Source organism: Gopherus evgoodei, chromosome 1 (assembly GCF_007399415.2).
Source record: "Gopherus evgoodei ecotype Sinaloan lineage chromosome 1, rGopEvg1_v1.p, whole genome shotgun sequence".
Taxonomy (NCBI): Eukaryota; Metazoa; Chordata; order Testudines; family Testudinidae; genus Gopherus; species Gopherus evgoodei.
The window spans coordinates 123,591,058-123,611,737 of NC_044322.1; the positions used below are offsets into that span (position 1 = coordinate 123,591,058).

The window sequence follows — 20,680 nt, forward strand, 5'->3', positions numbered from 1 at the left end:
CCTTCTCAAGGGTGCCAACCAACAAGAAATGGCAGGCATGCTGAAGACCACAATAGACCTGTTTCACTGGCTAGGTCTACAGATAAACTAAAGGAAATTCACCCTGGAACCAACCCAGCAATTGGAGTTTATCGGCACTGACCTAGACTCCATACAAGCCAAGGCACTATTACCAAACCACAGATTCACTACATTGACCAATCTTATTTCCCCGGTGACCATCAGCCCACAAACTTCAGTGAGGACATGCCTTCAGATTCTGGGACATACGGCAGCTACGACTTTCGTAGTAAAGTATGCCAGACTCCATATGCGCTGTCTACAGCACTGGTTGAGCACGGTCTATGCACCCAGCAAACACTCTCTGAACAGATGTGTGACACTACTACTAAGGGTTATCCTCTCCCAACAATGGTGGACACAACCAGGGAATGTATGCTCTGGGATTCCCTTTCAACAAGACTGCCCATCAGTGACTATTACAACAGATGCCTCCCTGATAGGTTGGGGTGCCCACGTGGGTCACCACAATGTAGAAGGCAAGTGGTCCGCAATGGAAACCCGACTGCATATCAATCTCCTGGAACTACACGCGGTACACAATGCATGCCGACACTTCCTCCCACTCATACGAGAAACCTCAATCTCTATTCTCACCAATAATGTGGCGTGCATGTTTTACATCAATCTTCAAGGGGGAGCTATGTGTAGAAGCCATGAACTTATGGAACTTGTGCATCTGCAACAACAGAAGCATCACAGCATCATACCTACCAGGATGCCAAAACACTACAGCCGACAAACTCAGCAGGCACTTCTCACAAGAACACGAGTGGGAAATCCACAACAGTGTTCTCTGCACGATATTTCAAAAATGGGGTCACTCGGTAATTGACCTTTTTGCCTCAGCAACAAATCACAAATGTCCACTATTTTGCACTAGGGCAGGCCTGGCACCAGAATTGTTAGGGGATGCCTTCCTCATCCTGTGGAACGCACTGCTCATGTACACCTTCCCACTGATCCCACAGATCATCCGCAAGATACGACTCGACAAAGCATATATCCTCATTGTCCCCACATGGCCCAGACTTGGTTTCTGTACCTCTCATGTCTAGTGGTCTGTGCCCCACAACTGCTGCCTTTACGGACGGACCTCCTGTCTTAGAACAAGGGCCTGATGCTCCATCCAGACCCAGCAAAGCTCCATCTCAAAGCATGGCTCCTGTGTGGTTCCAACATGGGAACTGAACTGTTCAGAGAAAGTTAAACAGGTAATACTAAATAGCCATTGCCTCACCACTAGAAATACTGCCACAAGTGGAGAAGATTCTCCCTCTGCTGTCAGCAAAAACAGCTGGATGCGACCAAAGTGCCTCTATCTATGATCCTAGGCTACCTATTATGGCTGACCTCATTTCCTTCAGTTCTAAGTTCTATTGAAGTCTCCCATCACGACCCTCCATGAACATATAGAAGGGGCTGCAATATTCACTCATCTGATTACATGATGCTTTCTAGCAAGTATACAGAACATGCACTCAGAAGTACGCCAACCTGCACCACCATGGGATCTCAATCTTGTGCTCCAGTGTCTCACAAGACCACCCTTCAAATCTCTAGCAACCTACTCGCTCTTACATATGTCAATGAAGGTCGCATTCCTAGTAGCAATCACGTCTGTAAGATGTGTCAGAGAAACAGGAGCATTGATGGCTGAACCGCCGTACGCTGTATTTACCAAAGACAAAATCATGTTACGTCCTCACCCAAAATTGTGCCCAAAGTGGCTACAAATTTTCATATTAACCATACCATACACTTACTGTAAACATTTTTATCTTTCTTAGGCCGATCTGATCAGAAGATTTTGGGGAGCCTTACAGTTTACCTCCCACTATCAGACCTGGATTCCAATAAACCACACACACACACGAATATAAACAAACAACAACACTTTATTTACTAAGGGACAAGGGAAGAGGAAGGAAAGAGGGGTGGATTAATGATTTTGGAGATTCAGGGTAACACAAGCACACATTCATACACTCTAAAACACAAAGATGTTCTTCTACCTTTTCAGATGTCAGCGATGGAGAGGCTGCAGGATCTGGATGACCAAAGCCAGCGATGGACACCAACCATGGATGGCAGATGGAATAGACAGGAACATATCCCTATCTTAACTCCCACCCTCACCCTATCGAACTAATCAGACCAAGTCCACGTGTGTAAGTTTGCTTTCCAAAAATAACAAACAAATAAACCCAACTTGATTAGTAAGTAACTATTGCAGGCCAATAACCAGTGCCAAGATTGTACCGCACTACGAGAGAGAGCTGGACACTTGAACCTCTGACAGCTCAAAAGTTCGAGCGCCTGGCTCCTCCCCTCATTTGTCTTTATAGGAAGCTGTTGCCGGGCAAGATCAGATTCCCACTCTTCCTATTTTCCTGCCTTTTTTGGTATAGAGGAACAAGAACCTAACACAAAATGGAGGCTACCTTGTTCTTTTACTAAACCAAGATGGCCTTTGATTTACAAAACTTACCTTAACTATGTTTACATCAATAATTTGGCAAGATTAAACAAGGTTCAAACTGGAACTAACATTACCTGCCTTCTATCCCAAGCCACATAAGGACTCTTGAGAAGCACCGTTACACATGCTAGATATCAGATGGGCTGTAGCCTTCTAATTGGACAGAACTAAACAGTTTCGCAAGTCACCAAGACTATTCGTCTCTACAGCAGAGTGCTCCAAGGGCTCTACAGTATCGACACAAACACTCTCCAAATGGGTCTCTTCCTGTATTCAAACTTGCTACCACCTGCGTAACAAAGAACTGCCTGTGAGCATCAGATCCCACCCAACATGAGCCATGGCGACACTGATTGCATTCTTGAATAATGTCCCCTTAATAAACATTTGTAGAGCTGCAACCTGGACATCAGAGCACACTTTTGCAAAGCATTATGCTATCATCCAAGACCCTGTCTCAGACTCTATCGTTGGCCTCACTGTGCTCTCATCACACACTTATACATAACTCCAAACCCCTTACGCCCCTGGTGGGGTACTGCTCTACAGGCACCTAGAGTGGAGCACCCACAGGGACACCACTTGAAGTTACTCACCTTGTACAGTAACGATGGTTCTTCGAGATGTGTGTCCCTGTGGGTGCTCCACTACCCACCCTCCTCCCCTCTACTTTGGAGTTCACATAGCTGAGCTCCGCAGTGAAGAAGGAATGGAGAGGACGGTTGGGGGTGCACATGCTACAGGAAGTGCCAACATCTGCACAAGATGACCCCTGTGCATGCCCTTCCCATGACTGAGTACTGTTGTGAAAAATCTCCTATCTCTGGCACAGGGACGCACCAACACCTAGAGTGGAGCACTCACAGGAACACACATCTCGAAGAACTATCATTACTGCACAAGGTGAGTAACTTTTCTTTGCTTCATTGCTAATATTGAATGTCACAAAAACTTAAAATTTCAGCCACAAAAAAGATTGTAGTTTACATGACTTTTCATTAAGATTTTACTTTGCATCAACCTCTTCTCAGAAGAAACCTACAGCAGTCATTAGATTTTAATTTCCAGGTAATTTTTCTCTATTATAACATTGCAATGATATAAAAAAGTAAATAACGGGGGCAGTGAAAACATGGGGAAGTGGGGTACCTTTCTTACTTTTGGAAAATATCTGTCAATGCTCATTCATCAGTTTGAAGGGTACTGCATTAAGGTTCCACCAAGTGCATCAACTCTTACCAGTGAAAATTTTTTTTGGCAGTCTTCAGAATTGGCATTAATGTTCTTGAAGTAAGGAGTATGTTGAGCTTTAACATATTTGTGAATTTCTGTTCTCAGTTCAGGTGACTGATCCTGTGACATTTGTACCTCACAGGTGCCTGATCACCTGTGACACTTTTGCACATGGACTATAGAGTTGGGAGAAAATGTTCCCCTGATTCCTGAAATTGGTCACTGAAATACTTTCAGGCTTTCAGATTATACATCCTTTCCCCAGTTCCATTCATGCTAAACTCTGAATGACCTTATTTCTCAGATGTTAAACATTATTTCAATGTAACCTTGTTATTGGTTTAATATACTGTGTGGAGCCTACTCTATACAGCTGAATAATTACAGCCCTAGTATGGTATACATATATACATTTTATCCTGCCCATCTCTTTTCTATTTTCAGTTTCCAGAGTATTCTTCCCTAGGGATGATTTTCAGTGTTTGGCATGTTAACATCTGGGCCTGCAAATTCCTCATATTCTCTAGATGTCTGGAGCATCTATAGTTCATCCTTTCAGCCTAGAACGTGGAAACTGCTTTGACATCTCTGAAAAGAACATCACCATATCTGCTTTATATTTCTTCATCTTGTTGCATTTCCTAGGAACAGATTGAGAATGTTGTTGTAATTCTTTCTTCCATAGTATAGATTTTATATGTAGGACCAGATCATGAAATCCTGGCTCACTGGAAAGCAGTTATTTAAATGTGTAGTCCCATTGACTTCGTGTCCTCATATTTGCCATGTCAATTGTCTCCTGTGGCCTCAGCCCACTGTGCTATATATGCAACAAAGTTCATTGAAAATTTATCATAGAAACGTTTGTTTTTAAATGTGAATTAGTATTATTTGTCACATTCATCCTCTGTAAAGACTGGCTCCAGGGTTGGTGGAACAATTTGTATAGCGAGAGTGCTGAGAGCCATTGAACCAAACTGTAAACCCTGTATATAATGGAAACCACTTCAAGCCAGAGGGTGCGGCAGCAGCACCTATGACTGGCTCTCTAAACACTATAAATCCAACTATATGGGCCTGAAAAGTGATTGGAATTGGCATGTCCATATTTAACTGACATAATGCAATTTTTAAGATCTAATAACTGAGGAACCAACTTGGGCTAAAATCCATCATATATTCCCCTAAACGTAATTCTATTTGTTAAATCTCTAGATCTTAAACCCTAAACTTGTCACTAGTCTAGCAATAAATATTGCCCATCCTGATCCCCAGGTCATTGTAACTTGGTGCAGGAAACTCTGCAAGTGATGGGACAGAAGGAAAAATGTTCTTGGTATTTTATTCCAAGTTGTGGGTGTCTAAAGAGATATGACATGTGATGGTGCACTCCATATGATGTTATGAAAATATGCTAGTAAGTGTGAATATAATGTAACTGGAATATGCTTCATGCAAAAGGTCTCTTGTAAGGTATCATTACAAAGCTTATAATCTACTGAGTGTGGTCATCCTATTTGTATAAATGTATCACTCTTGTATCTGAAAATAGACATATAAGATAAAACTGAAGTCTTACTGTAATTATGCAAAGTGTGGGCCATTAATGGTGGCTTGAAATCTTGATGGCTCCTGTCATAGTATAATTCCCAAATCTGGACCTTAGCGTCCAAAATATGGGTACTAGCATGAATTCCCCTAAGCTTAATTACCAGCTTAGATCTGATAGGCTGCCACCAATCAGGATTCTGAGTACCTGATAAATTCTGGTCTCCCCAAACCTTCCTTGGGGAACCCAAGACCCAAATTCCTTGAGTCTCACAACAAAGGGAAATAAACCATTCCCTTCCCCCTCTTTCCCTCCTCCCAGATCTTTCCCACCCTGGTGATCTCCTAGTGTACCCGTGATTCAATTCCTTGAATCACCACATAGAGAGGAATGATACCTTCCCCCAGAGGCAATCCAGATTCAAGCTCCGGGAATCTAAAACAAAGGGATTCCACCCTTCCCCACCCCCTTCTCTTTCCCTGTTAAGTACAGACTCAATTCCCTTGAGCCTCAACAAGGAGAAAAAAATCAGGCAGGTCTTAAAAGCAAAACTTTTAGTAAAAAAAAAAAATAATAATAAAAAGGTCTATCTCTGCAATTTAGATGGTAAAAAGTTACAGGGTCTTTCAGCTTATAGACAATAGAAAGAAAGCTTTCTCCAGCAGAAATACAATTTAAAATACTTTCACCAAATACACATTAAAACTCTACTAGCCAGATACACAGTTGCAAATATAGAAAAACAATTAAAAGACTAAACTGTCTTTCTACTTTTGTACTTACAAAATTGGAACAGAAGATTAGAGAGCCTGTAGGTACGTGTGGTCACTCTAAGAGCCTAGAGAGAACAAAGCAAAACCCAAAAACTACAGACAAAGGCTTCCCTCCACCTAGATTTGAAAGTATCTTGTTTCCTGACTGGTCCTCTGGTAAAAGAGACATTAACCCTTTACACGTAAAAGAGACATTAACCCTTAACTATCTGTTCATGACAGCTCCCATTAACCAGGACAATTGACTGTAGATGGCTCTGTTTTCTTGTAAGTCTTCCTGTATACCTGTGTGCTCACAAGTAGGTTTGGAGTCTTAGGGTATGGCTACACTTGCGCGGCAGCGCTTTGAAGTTTCGAGTGTGGTCGCAGCGCCAGCGCTGGGAGAGAGCTCTCCCAGCACTGTACGTACTCCACATCCTCTATGGGTATAGCTTGCAGCGCTGGAAGCCGCGCTCCCAGCGCTGCGGCACTGTTTACACTGAGGCTTTACAGCGCTGTATCTTGCAGCGCTCAGGGGTTGTTTTTTTTACACCCCTGAGTGCGAAAGTTGCAGTGCTGTAAAGAGCCAGTGTAGCCATGGCCTTACAGTGATATGTGATCATGTAACCTGAACTGGAATCCATCTTTAACCTGGTGCTTTTCCATTTAGAAGGAGGGGTGGGAACCCAGGGAGGGAAAGGATTCCTGCCTTGTGCCAAAGCTATATAAGGGGGTGGAACAGAACAAAGGGGGCTGCAGTCATGAGAAATCCTCTAGCTACCACCTGAGCTGGAACAAGGACTGTACCAGGGGAAAGGATTGGGCCCAGACTAGAAGGAGGCTAGTCTGTCAAAGAAGCTTATTGGAACATCTCTGAGGGTGAGATTTACCTGCATTTAGTTTTACTGTATTAGGCTTACACTTGCGTGTTTAGTTTATTTTGCTTGGTAATTTACTTTGTTCTGTCTGTTATTACTTGGAAACACTTAAATCCTACTTTTTGTATTTAATAAAATCACTTTTTAATTATTATTTAACCCAGAGTATGTATTAATACCTTGCGGGGCAAACAGCTGTGCACATCTCTCTATCAGAGTTATAGAGGGCGAACGATTTATGAGTTTACCCTGTTTAAGCTTTATATAGGGTAAAACGGATTTATTTGGGGTTTGGACCCCATTGGGAGTTTGGGTATCAAGTGCTGGAAACAGGAGCACTTCTTAAGCTGTTTTCAGTTAAGCCTGCAGCTTTTGGGAGATGTGGTTCGTACCTGGGTCTGTGTTTGTAGCACACTAGAGTGTCTGGCTCAAACCAGGCAAGGCACTGAAGTCCCAAGCTGGCAGGGAAAACAGGCTCAGAGGTAGTCTAAGCACATCAGGTGTCAGTCCCAAAGGGGTTTCTGTGATCCAACCCATCACAGCATGCTAGCATTTGTTCTGGGAAACATACAATAATGGGACAGAATACAGAATGACGTGCTCATTGGTACATGAAAAAAATGACCACATAGTTATCCTCACCATTTGAATGTGGTTTCTGTCTAATCAAATCTTTTATTAAAAATATATCCTATGGTATGCAAAAGTTAACTAAAGGTTCTGTTTTGCCACCCCTCTTCTTCATTGTGTACATAAAGTCCTTGTGGAAGAGTGTGAGACTTTCTGGGGTGAAGTCATCACGCTATGCTCTTCATCCTCTTCTTAGTCTGCCCATATTATTACAGCTTCACTATCTTCCTAGTGGCTAGCTGAGAGAAGGATGGTCTAGTGCAGTGTTTCTCAAACTGGGGTCCGCGGGGGTGCTGATCAACTTCTCCCTCTCCCTCCCAGCATCTCCTGCATGCCGAGGAACAGCTGTGCAGCAGCCTGCAGGAGGGAAGGGGAGGAGTGGGGAGGGGGTGGAATTATATCTGGGGCCACTGGCCCTGCTGATCAACTCCTCCCAGAGCCTCCTGCATGCTGCAGAACAGCTGTTCAGTGGTGTGCAGGAGCCACTGGGAGGGAGAGGAAGGAGCAGGGATGGGGCATGCTCAAGGGAGGGGATGGGAAGAGGAGGGGCAGGAGTGGAGCGGGGCCAGGAAGTGGTGTGGGAGGGCTTGGGGGAAGGAGTGGAGTTGAAGCAGGGCCTGGGGCTTAGGGGTCCGTGAAAAATTTTAAATCAAAATGGGGGTCCTTGGGTTGCTAAAGTTTGAGAACTGCTGATAGCAATTAGGGTTCTAGCCTAGCACATGGCTACAGGCTTCCTGCATGACCTTGGGTGAACTTAGCCTCCCATCTGTGAAACAGGAATAGCAGTACCTCCCTACCTCACAGGATGGTGTGAGGATATATCCATTAAGGATTGTGAAGTATTCACATGCTATGGGTGATGGAGGCTATACAAGTATCTAAGATAGATGTGTTTTATTTGCCTCTAAACTGATCTATGACATAACTGATACTTAGCATAAGGAATTATCTGGGGTGGAGTCTGCAACTATTATTGAAGGTGTTTTGTTGATCTTTTGCCAAAAACATTTTCAATCTGATGGTCTGCTGGAGCTATCACTGCTCTTTGATTCTCAGGTAACAGTGGTGGTCCATAGCAATTTTTGCCATCCTTTGTTTCAACTGCATATTTTACTGTAATGTTTCTCAGAGCAATGGATGAGGGCTTTTTATTTGAAATAGGTCAAAATAGGTAAAACCCGAATCTGGTCACTGGCCAGACTTTACATGTAGCCATCCATTGCTTTTTTGTCACTTAAAAGACCAATTTATACTTTGATACAGGTGCAGCATGCAACTGTCTATTTTGTAAGGATTGTGGGCTGGAGATTGTAAATTTAGGCCCTAATCTTGCACTTTTATCAGTAACTACACAAGTAGCCCCATTTACTCATGTGCATAAAGTTATTCCCATATCTATCTGGAAGATCAGTATCTTAGAGTGTAAATTCTTTGAGACAGATATTGTGTCTTACATTTCCATGTGATAAATTCCAGCTTAGATTAACTAATAATGTGTACTTAAAATCAGACCAACTCTGAACTTGTTTCCTATTAATTACTGGGTGGAATTCAGAGTGCTGACTCTCATTCTTAAAGTCCTAAAGTTTCAGGGGCCCGGGTAAATGCTTTATAAAAAGCACCACTTACCTTACATCCACTGAGGTGGGTGAAATCAGATTGAGATACTTTTTTTTTTTTTTTTAAAAGATAAAATGTGCCAGCATCCTGGCTGAGCCTTCTCTTTGATGGTCTGCCGAAATTCAGAGCATGATGTAATTCTCATTTGTTTTGGTTAGTTTTATTTGAATTGGGTTTGTTTTCTGTTTTTTTTTTCAGGTTTTGGTTGTCAATTAGGTCTTTTTGTATTTTGCACAAAGGTGTACTGAGGCATGCTTCTTTCAGCCAGGGCAGTGGCAGCCAGAGTGGCATGCCACCACTTGGTAAAGATGGCAAATATAATTCATACATGTCAAGTACTGAGAATTAAAGTGCTTAGAGATGGCACTAAGTGCTATTTAAAAACAAACCACTTTCTGACGTAGTGAAGCTACGATCCCACAAACGCTTCCACATGTGAGTAACCCCATGAAGTTCAGGGGAAGTTTTGCGCTTCAGTGCGTGCCGGAGCAGGGCCAAGGTGCCCAAGGATGGTTAAAAACAGCCCAGCAGCTGCTTTCCGCAGGCCTGAGGCTGGCGGTCCCGAGCTCGAATCGTGCCTCTTGCCGGCGGGTTGAGGGTGTGTGTGTGGCCTGAGCCAGCGCCCGTGTCCGCTTCGGCTTCCCCTTCTGCCACCTGCTCCGTTGTTCGAGGGCGGCTCTTGTGCGCTGGCTGGGGAGGGGGATGGATCCCAGCAGCCTCCGCCCTTGTGGCACAGCCGAGGAGCCGACACTGGGTGGGTGGGTGGCCCCCAGGGGATCCCCGTGCCCCGCTACCTGCCCCGCGGGCGGCGTGTAGGACCCGATCCCGCGGCGGGCTCGGGCCAGGGGCTGCGAGGGGGCCCTGGCGCGGGGAGGCCGCTCTGCTCTGCGCAGCGGCGGCGGGACGCGCCGGCCGGGCCGGGAAGGGGCGGGGCCTGGCGCCGCGGCGGCCCTGGTACAATAGGGCTCCTGTGTGCGGCCTCCGCCGCCTGCCAGCGCCAGCAGCGAGCCGCGGGGCCGGCATGAGCTGGGCGGCTGGGGCCTAGGCGCGCGCGCGGCCGGGGACTGGGGAGGCGGCAGCGGGGACGCCCCGGCCGGGGAGGGCGGGGAGCGGCCCTGAGCGCCCCGGAGCCGCTGCGGCCGCACACGCCGGGGGATGCGGGCGCGGCCAGAAGGTGAGCGGGGCCCTGCGGGCCGGAGCCTCGTGGAGGCGGCGCGGGGCAGTTGGCGCCAAGGCCGCGGGGGCTGCGCGGCTCCCTCTCCCGGCAGGGCCGGGGGCGGCAGCGGCGGCTGCTGCAGGGCCCCGAGCTGGGCTTGTCTCCCTAGGCGGCTCCGGAGCACTGGCCCGGGACCTGAGGCAGCATTTGGGGCGGGGGCGCCAGCCACCGGGGCGAAGGCAGCCGCGCCTGGCGGCGGCGCAGCCTCGGGGTGCGGGGTGCGTGGGAGCCGCATCCTGTGGGGGGAGCCTGGGGCTGACTCGCTCGGCAGCTCCTCGCAGAACTTTTCTCTCCCTTTCGGCCCCCACGTGTGCCGACAAAGGGGCAATAACAAGTGCACGAGCTGCAAGCGTCCCTTTGATTGCTCTCGCTCTCGGCTCCCGCATTGTGTGCTGAATCAAGGCTCTCGCGGGCAGGGGTGCTGCCACTTTAGGCCTTGTCAGTTCGAGGAAGTTGCCCCAGTTTAAGTAGCATTGTGATCTTTTAAAACCGATTTTAGTTAAAACCCTATAGAGGCACAGTTATTTCTGTTTAGAGTGGCTTATTTTGATGTAGCTTAAATTGATTAGTGGATGTAAGAAATAAATGCCCCCCTGCACGAAAATGTGATTTGTGTAGATGAGCCTCTTGTGCTAATCAAGCTGAAAGCAAAGGTGATTTGTGGATGGGCTCACCAGGTCAGCGTGCACTTATTTTTTATTATGATCTCTTTGCATGTAAACTATAAATACTGTGATAATGCCAAAAGAACCGATCAGGGCTTTGTTACACCATGCTCTGCGCATACGCCTAATAAGAGAAGTCCATGCTGAAATGTTCTTTGTTCACTGCAGATAGATGTGAAGACTTGTTAGTTTCTGCACTAGTCTGCTTAATCATGAAAGAGTGCATTTGGGTGTGGTGGGACGTTAGCCTAGTATGCAAAATGAGTATTGCCTTTGGAATAAATAGGGACATATTCTGCCACGAGGAATAAAGTCAGGAATAAAGAGTTGTCTTAAGGTCTTTATAGGATGTGTTGGCAGTATTTCTCACTTGATGAGTGCAGGTAAATCAGATTTTTTTATGAATCTGAAATACTTGATCTTTTAGCTTTAAAAACTTCTTACTAGATATTATTTTAGCTAAACTACTATGTACTTGCATAATCTTTACATGTACACAGTGTTAGAAGTAATTATTCTACACATTAATCATAGCATAGTGTGACGCAGGTAAGTAGTATCATTACTTTACAGTGGGGAATCCGACAGAGTGCTAAATGTCACATTTATGCCTGCATCTGTAACTTTCACTCCATGCATCTGAAGAAGTGGGCTTTTGTTACCCAGAAAAGCTTATGCCCAAATAAATCTGTTAGTTAAGGTGCCACTGGACTCCTCATTGTTTTTGTGGATACAGACTAACACGGCTACCCCTCTGATAAATGTCACATTAGGACTTGAATTAGAAAGTGGAGGTTTCTGTTGCTGGCATTCCAGAAAACACCTTTCAGTACCCTTCATACTGTATTTGGTTAATGTTGTCATGACAAGTCTGTCTTATTTTACAGTTGCAGAGCTCCCAACACAATGAGTAGGTGTTACTGTAATACAAATAATAATGCTTACAAATCAACTATATTGTATGACAAGCTATGAAAGAGTGTTAAAATATTGTGATGCAGCTAGAGATATTTAATCCTCCATTTTCATATTATTTAAATACTGCACTGTTATTAAAAACATAATTTCTGTGAATTGTGCATTTTTGGTGTTGTGAAAAGGTTAATTATACATAATTCAGAACTCAGGGTGGAAGCATCTTTCTAGGTGATTGAGCTTTCAATTTAGTCCAATGGTATTTTAGGTTTAAACAGAGACTGGGAATGATTGGGTCATTACACTAATTGAATCTATTTCCCTGTGTTAAGTTCTCCTCACACCTTCTATGGGTCATCTTAATTATCACTTCAAAAGTTTTTTTTTCTCCTGCTGATAACTCATCTCAATTGATTAAACTCTTCCTGTTGGTATGCATACTTCCACCTTTTCATGTTCTCTGTATGTATAAATATCTCCTGTCTGTGTGTTCCATTCTATGCATCCAAAGAAGTGAGCTGTAGCTCACGAAAGCTTATGCTGAAATAAATTTGTTAGCCTCTAAGGTGCCACAAGTACTCCTGTTTTTTAGAGATTAGAGAGCTGTTCTTTTATAGTTTTTCTTCATGCATTTTAAAGCAGTTTGTGTGTGACAAGATTCACTGTTTTGTTGATCAGTTGCACTTCTTACATCATGTAGGTGACACACCTATGATATGCTGTTTTGTGGGGAGCTCAGTTGCATCTACTGTTTCTGAACAATACACGAGGATATTTTTCAATTTCAGCTCTGATTAAGCTAGAATGCTGGGAGCATGGTCATGTGCACAGAGAAGAACAGGAAGATCTGAGCATGCTTGGTAGTGTAACTTTAGGGCTGCCCAGAAGACCCTCAGAAATTATAAACTGGAAATCAGAAATACCTTACAAGTTTTTTTTGTTTAAGTAAGTGATATTGAAAGGCTGTTCTAGTAGAAAAATGAGTTTTCAAATGAGTCAATTTAAAAAAAAAATTATTTCACAGTAGGGTGTGCTCTAAAATGTCTTGGGTTTTTGTTGTGTGAACTTCTGACTTCTAGTCAGACTAGACATGACATGCCTTATATTTTTAAGTCTTAAGGAAAGCAGGGGGAACAAAACTTTTGCAGAGGTGTGAAAATCTTTTTCAGTTTTTGTGTGGACTGTAAATCACCAAAAAAGCTATAACCCCTCTTTTCCCCCTTTATTTTGTAGGTCACCTTTACAAAAACTGTTTCCTTAAGATTCTGAGAAATCTGAGCAGCTGTTTGCCTTGTTTTCTTTCTAGAGTGAGTGAGTAATATAGCAGGTACCTGAAGCAAAGATTTGCAAAGGAGATGACACATGAACACCTGTAGTGGTGTTGAAACTTATTGCCACATCAGGGGTTTATTGAAATCAATAGAATCTTTTGTGAGTATAAGTGTCTACATTAGGGGGCCTCTGGGCAGGATTGGGGTTAAATCCTCTTTCCCTTTCTACCTGTTGCTTGTGAACTCACTCTGACAGAGAAATAGAAAGTTTGTGTCTCATTTCTTGGGATCTCAGAAACTGTCATCCTTGTTGTTTTAATAAGGTAAAATTTAAATTATTTTTTTTATCTTAAGTCTTGCCATTTTTAAAAATAGCAGTTTACCCGTAAGTTACTCAACAGCTTTTTGAAAAAGCATACTTTAGTTCTTTATTGCTGAACTTCTACTCTTGTGGAGAATGTTGAGTGCATTTTGCTCTTAGCAGTTCTTTAAAATATTTATGGTTGTGGCTTCAATAGGAGAGATTGAGACCTGCCCCCAAATACCCCTAGTCCAGTGACCCAAATTAAAGATCCAGCTCTTGGGGGGGGTTGGACTAGATAATCTCTTGAGGTCCCTTCCAACCCTGATATTCTATGAAATCGCTATGAAACCCTGGTCTCCCAAAGTCTTGGTGAGTACGCCAGCCATTGTGCTAAAGGTTACTGGGAAGGAGGGGGTGGCGTGACTGCCACTTTTTGTATCTGTTGTGTAGGTTTAGGGGTGCTCAGAACTTGTCTCCTGAATTGGGCCCCAGGGCAAGATAGGTGTGGAATGCCTCATTTGAGAATCCCACTGGGGCGTAGGTGGGTGTGATTTAGGCACCAAGTTGGTGGGCAGTGTCATACTGAGCTGGCTTTGCACATGCCCAGCTGTCAAAATGTAGGCACCGTAGAGGCTTTTCTGATGCAGACTTCAGGTTCCTACAGGGTTAGGAACAGGGCCGGCTTTAGGTCTATTCCACCAATTCCCTTGAATCGAGCCCCGTGCCTAAGAGGGCCCCGCACCCAGTGAGAATCCCTTCCCTGGCTAGAGGCGCCTTTTTAATTTTTACTCAGCTGACGGCACTGCGGGTCTCTGGTGGCACTTTGGCAGCAGGTCCTTCGCTTGCTCCGGGTCTTCGGCGGCACTTCAGCGGCGTGTCCTTCAGTGCCTCCGAAGACTTGGAGTGAGTGAAGGACCCACTGCCGAAGTGCCACCAAAGACTTGGAGCACCACCCGGTGAGTACAAGCCCCATGTGTTTGGTGTGGTTTTTTTTTTTTTTGTTTGTTTGTTTGTTTTTTTTCCAGTCATCCCTGCTGGGGTCCCGTCGAAACTGTTCGGATTGGGCCCCGCACTTCCTAAAGCCGGCCCTGGTTAGGAAGCATCAGAGCAATCATTTTATGTGAATATCATTGATGCCAAAGTCCCCCTTGTAAGTTTCATCCTTGTGCCTATATTATAAAAGGGATAGAGTCAACTTGAAATCGAGCCAATTTAAAAAATGAGTTAAAAGTAGTCTGAGATCCTATTACTGCCCCTGAGGCCCCTACCATTAGCTTTGGTTTTATATTTGCATTTTCCTATAAATTATATGGTGTTTCAGATCCCTTGCTGGCATGATAAAAGCCGCGTGGTTACAAGAATTTTAATTTTAATGTGTTCTGTTGATTTAAAAGAATAATAAACATGAGATCTAAAATAAGATATCTGTTTAAAACTCACAATATTTCTGTAGGTAAGAATCTAAACTATATCTAAATAATCTTTGGAAACTTCATGCCCACTTGATCATGCTGCCTAGAGTCTGGAGGCTTGGATTTTAGTCCCACCTATACAGTTAACTCATTGTATATTATTTGCTGAAGGGTACAACTTTTCTTTATATCTCTAGAATACAGATAATAGTTCTTACCCACTTTGTAGAACACATTTAGTGATATTTGGATGAAAACTGGTACAGGTCAAACAAAAATAAGAGTAGCTCTCTTCTACACTCTTGTTTGAAGGTAAGTTATTTGCCTGGGACTGAATTTGTGGGGCTCTGAATTAAGCTGGTTTGTTACTGGTTTGTGTGTGTGTGTGTGTATGTATTCAGATGTTAGTTTTCTACTTAAAACAAAGAAATTTGTTTAAAACATCATATATATTTATGAAGGATACTTTAAAGAGCCAGTTAAGGCAGGTTGGTATGTTCTTACTATGCATCTATCTTAAATTATGGAGATGTGATTAAGATGCAATGCACATTTAGCTATAGAATTGTAAAGTGGGGTTTTAGTCACTTTGTTGCTGACAAATTGTGATCATAGCCAAATTTACCACTTAGTCTTGTGGTAAAGATTTAGTTTTCTGGACAGTTATAGGTGAATAATTTCAATGCTTCTGGAATTTTTAAAGAGAAATGACTCCATTCTACAGTTTTATGTTTGGTGTATCTCTTTGCTGTCTCAATTTTAAAATACACCTCTACCCCTTTATAATGCGACTCAGTATAAGGTGGGTTCACATACAAGGAGGTAAAGCTCTGACATGCTGCTCTGAGCAGCGTGTTAAGGGTGCTAGGCCAGGCTGGGGCTGAGGGTTTCAATAAGGAGCAGAGGGTCTCGGGGGTGGTCAGGGGCTCCCCCCCCAAGGTCTGGGGGGGCAGGAACCGTGGGAGGGCACTTTTGGGGGCCCTGCAGTCCCAGAGTGGCCTGGGGGATTAGCGGGGGGGCTAGGAGCAGCCCGCTCTGCTTCTCCCCCTAGCCGTGTCGCTTGGGGGAAGGGATTTCCCCTCCCTCCTGCACTCACCAGCAGTGGCGGAAGTGGAGCAGCCCAGCTCCACTCCGCCAGCTTCCAGCCGTGGCGTTCCACTTCCCGCCCCTGGTGCCCCCCAGCGACACGGCTGGGGCCAGGGCAAGGAAAGGGGAGCAGGCTGGGGTTGCGTTGCTCCACTTCCCTCCGCAGGTGAGTGGGGGGGCATCTTTTCCCCAACCTCCCTGCACTTACCGATGGCGGGAAGCCGAGTGCCACAGATGGGATCTGGCGGAGTGGAGTGGACTGGGTCTGGGCTGTTTTGCTTCCGCCACTGCTGGTGAGTGCAGCGGGGGCTGGGGCTTCCTGCCGCTGCCAGTGATTGCCTGTCAGGGGGTGGGGGGGTGGATAGGGGTGAGAGCAGTCAGGGGGCGGTGGGGGGTTGGGTAAGGGGTGGCGTCCTGGGGGTGATGAGGGACTGGGGTTTCTGAAGGGAAGAAGGAACGGGGGGGGGGGGGGGGGGCAAAGCAAGTTCGCTATAATGTCTCGCCTATAATGCGGTGAGTTGTTTGTTTTTTTGTCTCCAGAGGACCGTGTTATATCGGAGTAGAGGTGTAATTATGAATTTAGCCCTTTCTTTGTTTAGCAAGTTCACAAACTAATGTTTGACGTTTTGGAATGTGTTAGCTATTTGTAAGTATTCAAATAATTTCAAGGAAGAAATCTCAGTGTATGGATTGTTCATGAAATGTTCGGTTCCTTGTTATTTCTAGTAAGTGGTTAGTCATGTGGTATTGTTTAATCTCATAGACTCATAGACTCTAGGACTGGAAGGGACCTCGAGAGGTCATCGAGTCCAGTCCCCTGCCCTCATGGCAGGACCAAATACTGTCTAGACCATCCCTAATAGACATTTATCTAACCTACTCTTAAATATCTCCAGCGATGGAGATTCCACAACTTCCCTAGGCAATCTATTCCAGTGTTTAACTACCCTGACAGTTAGGAACTTTTTCCTAATGTCCAACCTAAATCTCCCTTGCTGCAGTTTAAGCCCATTGCTTCTTGTTCTATCATTGGAGGCTCAGGTGAACAAGTTTTCTTCCTCCTCCTGATGACACCCTTTTAGATACCTGAAAACTGCTATCATGTCCCCTCTCAGTCTTCTCTTTTCCAAACTAAACCAACCCAATTCCTTCAGCCTTCCTTCATAGGTCATGTTCTCAAGACCTTTAATCATTCTTGTTGCTCTTCTCTGGACCCTCTCCAATTTCTCCACATCTTTCTTGAAATGCGGTGCCCAGAACTGGACACAATACTCCAGTTGAGGCCTAACCAGCGCAGAGTAAAGCGGAAGAATGACTTCTCGTGTCTTGTTTACAACACACCTGTTAATGCATCCCAGAATCATGTTTGCTTTTTTTTGCAACAGTATCACACTGTTGACTCATATTAAGCTTGTGGTCCACTATGACCCCAAGATCTCTTTCTGCCATACTCCTTCCTAGACAGTCTCTTCCCATTCTGTATGTGTGAAACTGATTGTTCCTTCCTAAGTGGAGCACTTTGCATTTATCTTTATTGAACTTCATCCTGTTTACCTCAGACCATTTCTCCAACTTATCCAGATCATTTTGAATTTTGACCCTGTCCTCCAAAGCAGTTGCAATCCCTCCCAGTTTGGTATCGTCCACAAACTTAATAAGCGTACTTTCTATGCCAACATCTAAATCGTTGATGAAGATATTGAACAGAACCGGTCCCAAAACAGACCCCTGCTGAACCCCACTTGTTATACCTTTCCAGCAGGATTGGGTGCCATTAACAACTACTCTCTGAGTACGGTTATCCAGCCAGTTATGCACCCACCTTATAGTAGCCCCATCTAAATTGTACTTTCCTAGCTTATCTATAAGAATATCATGCGAGACTGTATCAAATGTCTTACTAAAGTCTAGGTATATCACATCCACCACTTCTCCCTTATCCACAAGGCTCGTTATCCTATCAAAGAACGCTATCAGATTAGTTTGACACGATTTGTTCTTTACAAATCCATGCTGGCTATTCCCTATCACCTTACCACCTTCCAAGTGTTTGCAGATGATTTCTTTGATTACCTGCTCCATTATCTTCCGTGGCACAGAAGTTAAACTAACTGGTCTGTAGTTTCCTGGGTTGTTTTTATTTCCCTTTTTATAGATGGGCACTATATCTGCCCCCTTCCAGTCTTCTGGAATCTCCCCCGTCTCCCATGATTTCCCAAAGATAATAGCTAGAGGCTCAGATACCTCTTCCATTAACTCCTTGAGTATTCTAGGATGCATTTCATCAGGCCCTGGTGACTTGCAGGCATCTAACTTTTCTAAGTGATTTTTTACTTGCTCTTTCCTTATTTTCTCTTCTAAACCTACCCTCTTCCTGTAAGCATTCACTATACTAGACATTCCTTCAGACTTCTCAGTGAAGACCGAAACAAAGAAGTCATTAAGCATCTCTGCCATTTCCAAGTCTCCCGTTACTGTTACCCCTTCCTCATTGAGCAGTGGGCCTACCGTGTCCTTAGTCTTCCTCTTGCTTCTAATGTATTGATAAAAAGTCTTCTTGTTTCCCTTTATTCCCATAGCTAGTTTGAGTTCATTTTGTGCCTTTGCTTTTCTAATCTTGCCTCTGCATTCCTGTGTTATTTGCCTATATTCGTCCTTCGTGATCTGACCTAGTTTCCATTTTTTATATGACGCCTTTTTATTTTGTAGGTCACACAAGATCTCAAGGGTAAGCCAAGGTGGTCTTTTGCCACATTTTCTATCTTTCCTAACCATCGGAATAACTTGCTTTTGGGCCCTTAATAGCGTCCCTTTGAAAAACTGCCAACTTTCCTCAGTTGTTTTTCCCCTCAGTCTTAATTCCCATGGGACCTTGCCTATCAGCTCTCTGAGCTTACCAAAATCCGCCTTCCTGAAATCCATTGTCTCTATTCTGCTGTACTCCCTTCTACCTTTCCTTAGAATTGCAAATTCTATGATTTCATGATCACTTTCACCCAAGCTTCATTCTACTTTCAAATTCTCAAGGAGTTCCTCCTTATTTGTTAAAATCAAGTCTAGAACAGCTTCCCCTCTAGTAGCTTTTTCAACTTTTCTCCCTGATTGAATGATGGAAACTGTTTTAAAACATGAAAATAATGAATATGGTAACTCTGTTACAAACTTCCAGACTAATAATAGTTTGTGCAAAAATTAGGGGGATTGACTGAATAGACCCCTCTCCATCTCTCTGTCTCTTTGTGTCTCACGCAGAATCCTAATGAACCAGGAAGGTGTATACTCCTGACAAGGAAAAGCATCACAAGTCCTTTGTGGGATCATTTGTGACTTTTTTTTAATTCTCATTTAACAGCCTGTTGTTTCTTATTTTTCTTTTTAATATCATTCTAGCATTAACTTACATGCCTTAATATCAAATTGATTCCAACTGGACTTATCACCCGTTATGGTGACATAGTATGGAGAAATCCCATCCAGATTTGGGCCTGATCACCAAAAAAAAAAATATATATATTCCTGGTCATGTGCTTTCCGCTTCAGCAGAATGTGAGTTTCATTTTGTGGCTCCTTAGGAGAGCTCTAAGGAACAGCAGAGGCAGGCACAGAAGTTATTCATTGAGGAGGCAGCTCCAAGATAGAAGATGAGGGGGCAAGAGTAGAGAATAGATTTTCCACATCTGCAGTACCAAGGAGGGGAGAAACAGAGAGGCTCCTTTCCCTTAAATAACTGAATGGAGTGAAGTAATCAAAACAAATGATGGTTTTAAAATGAAATATAAACATCGATAAATAGCCAGATAGGTTAAATTCGTGGTCATCTCTGTACCAGGGGAAAGAATTGGGCCCAGACTAGGAAGGAGTCTAATCTGTGAAAGAAGCTTATTGGAGCATCTCTGAGGGTGAGATATACCTTTATTCAGGTTTCTTAAATGTATTAGGCCTAGACTAGTGTGTTTTTGTTTTATTTTGCTTGGTAACTTACTTTGTTCTTTCTATTATTACTTGGAACCACTTAAATCCTATTTGTTATACTTATACCAGAGTAGAGCTGGCCATCATGCAGGATTACTGGATTGTGGGAAATTATGGTTTTGAAATTTGATTTTGTTTCAGTCAGAAAGAATCCAATACTTTTAAGCCCTGTGAACTGGAAATCTGGGTGGGGTGTGGGTAGGGGAGAGGGTTTCCCCCTGAAACATAGTGTTTCCAAAATAAAATCTGCTCCCTGGACCCTGACCGCTTGATTGAAATTTACTCAGCAGCTGCCAGGCCTTTCAGGCTCTGGGAAATTAGTCAGATCCCCCGCCCCACCCCCACCCTCTTTTTTTTTTTTTTTTTTTTTTTTTTTTTTTTTTTTTTTACCATCTCTGCTCAAGAAGTGCAGAAAATCAGTTTTTCTGGATTCTTAAAAAGCAAATGTACCACTGAATAAAATTTCACTGTTGCTCAGTGTTCTGCTCTTCCTGTCCAAGTGAGTGAGACTTTTGATGGTTTGGTCAGCATTGCTATTTATGCTGTAATAATTTAAGCCACTGTTTTGGACATTCCGTCAGCTCGTCGACATCCAGCTTTGTTCAACAACAGTCTGTTTGCCATTTATTTGAGAG

The 20,680-nt window shown here is 44.0% G+C and overlaps 1 protein-coding gene across 3 annotated transcripts in view; it reads left to right on the top strand.

Annotated features, from left to right (window-relative positions):
- The first annotated feature begins 10,307 nt into the window (after positions 1–10,307).
- Positions 10,308–20,680, top strand: part of JADE3 (jade family PHD finger 3) — an 89,223-nt gene continuing 78,850 nt past the window's right edge. For all 3 annotated transcript variants that reach the window (XM_030571378.1, XM_030571388.1, XM_030571398.1), the window contains exon 1: positions 10,308–10,378. In XM_030571378.1, coding sequence (XP_030427238.1) covers positions 10,360–10,378 — 19 coding nt within the window. In that variant the 5' untranslated portion in view covers positions 10,308–10,359. The remainder of the gene's footprint in view (positions 10,379–20,680) is intronic.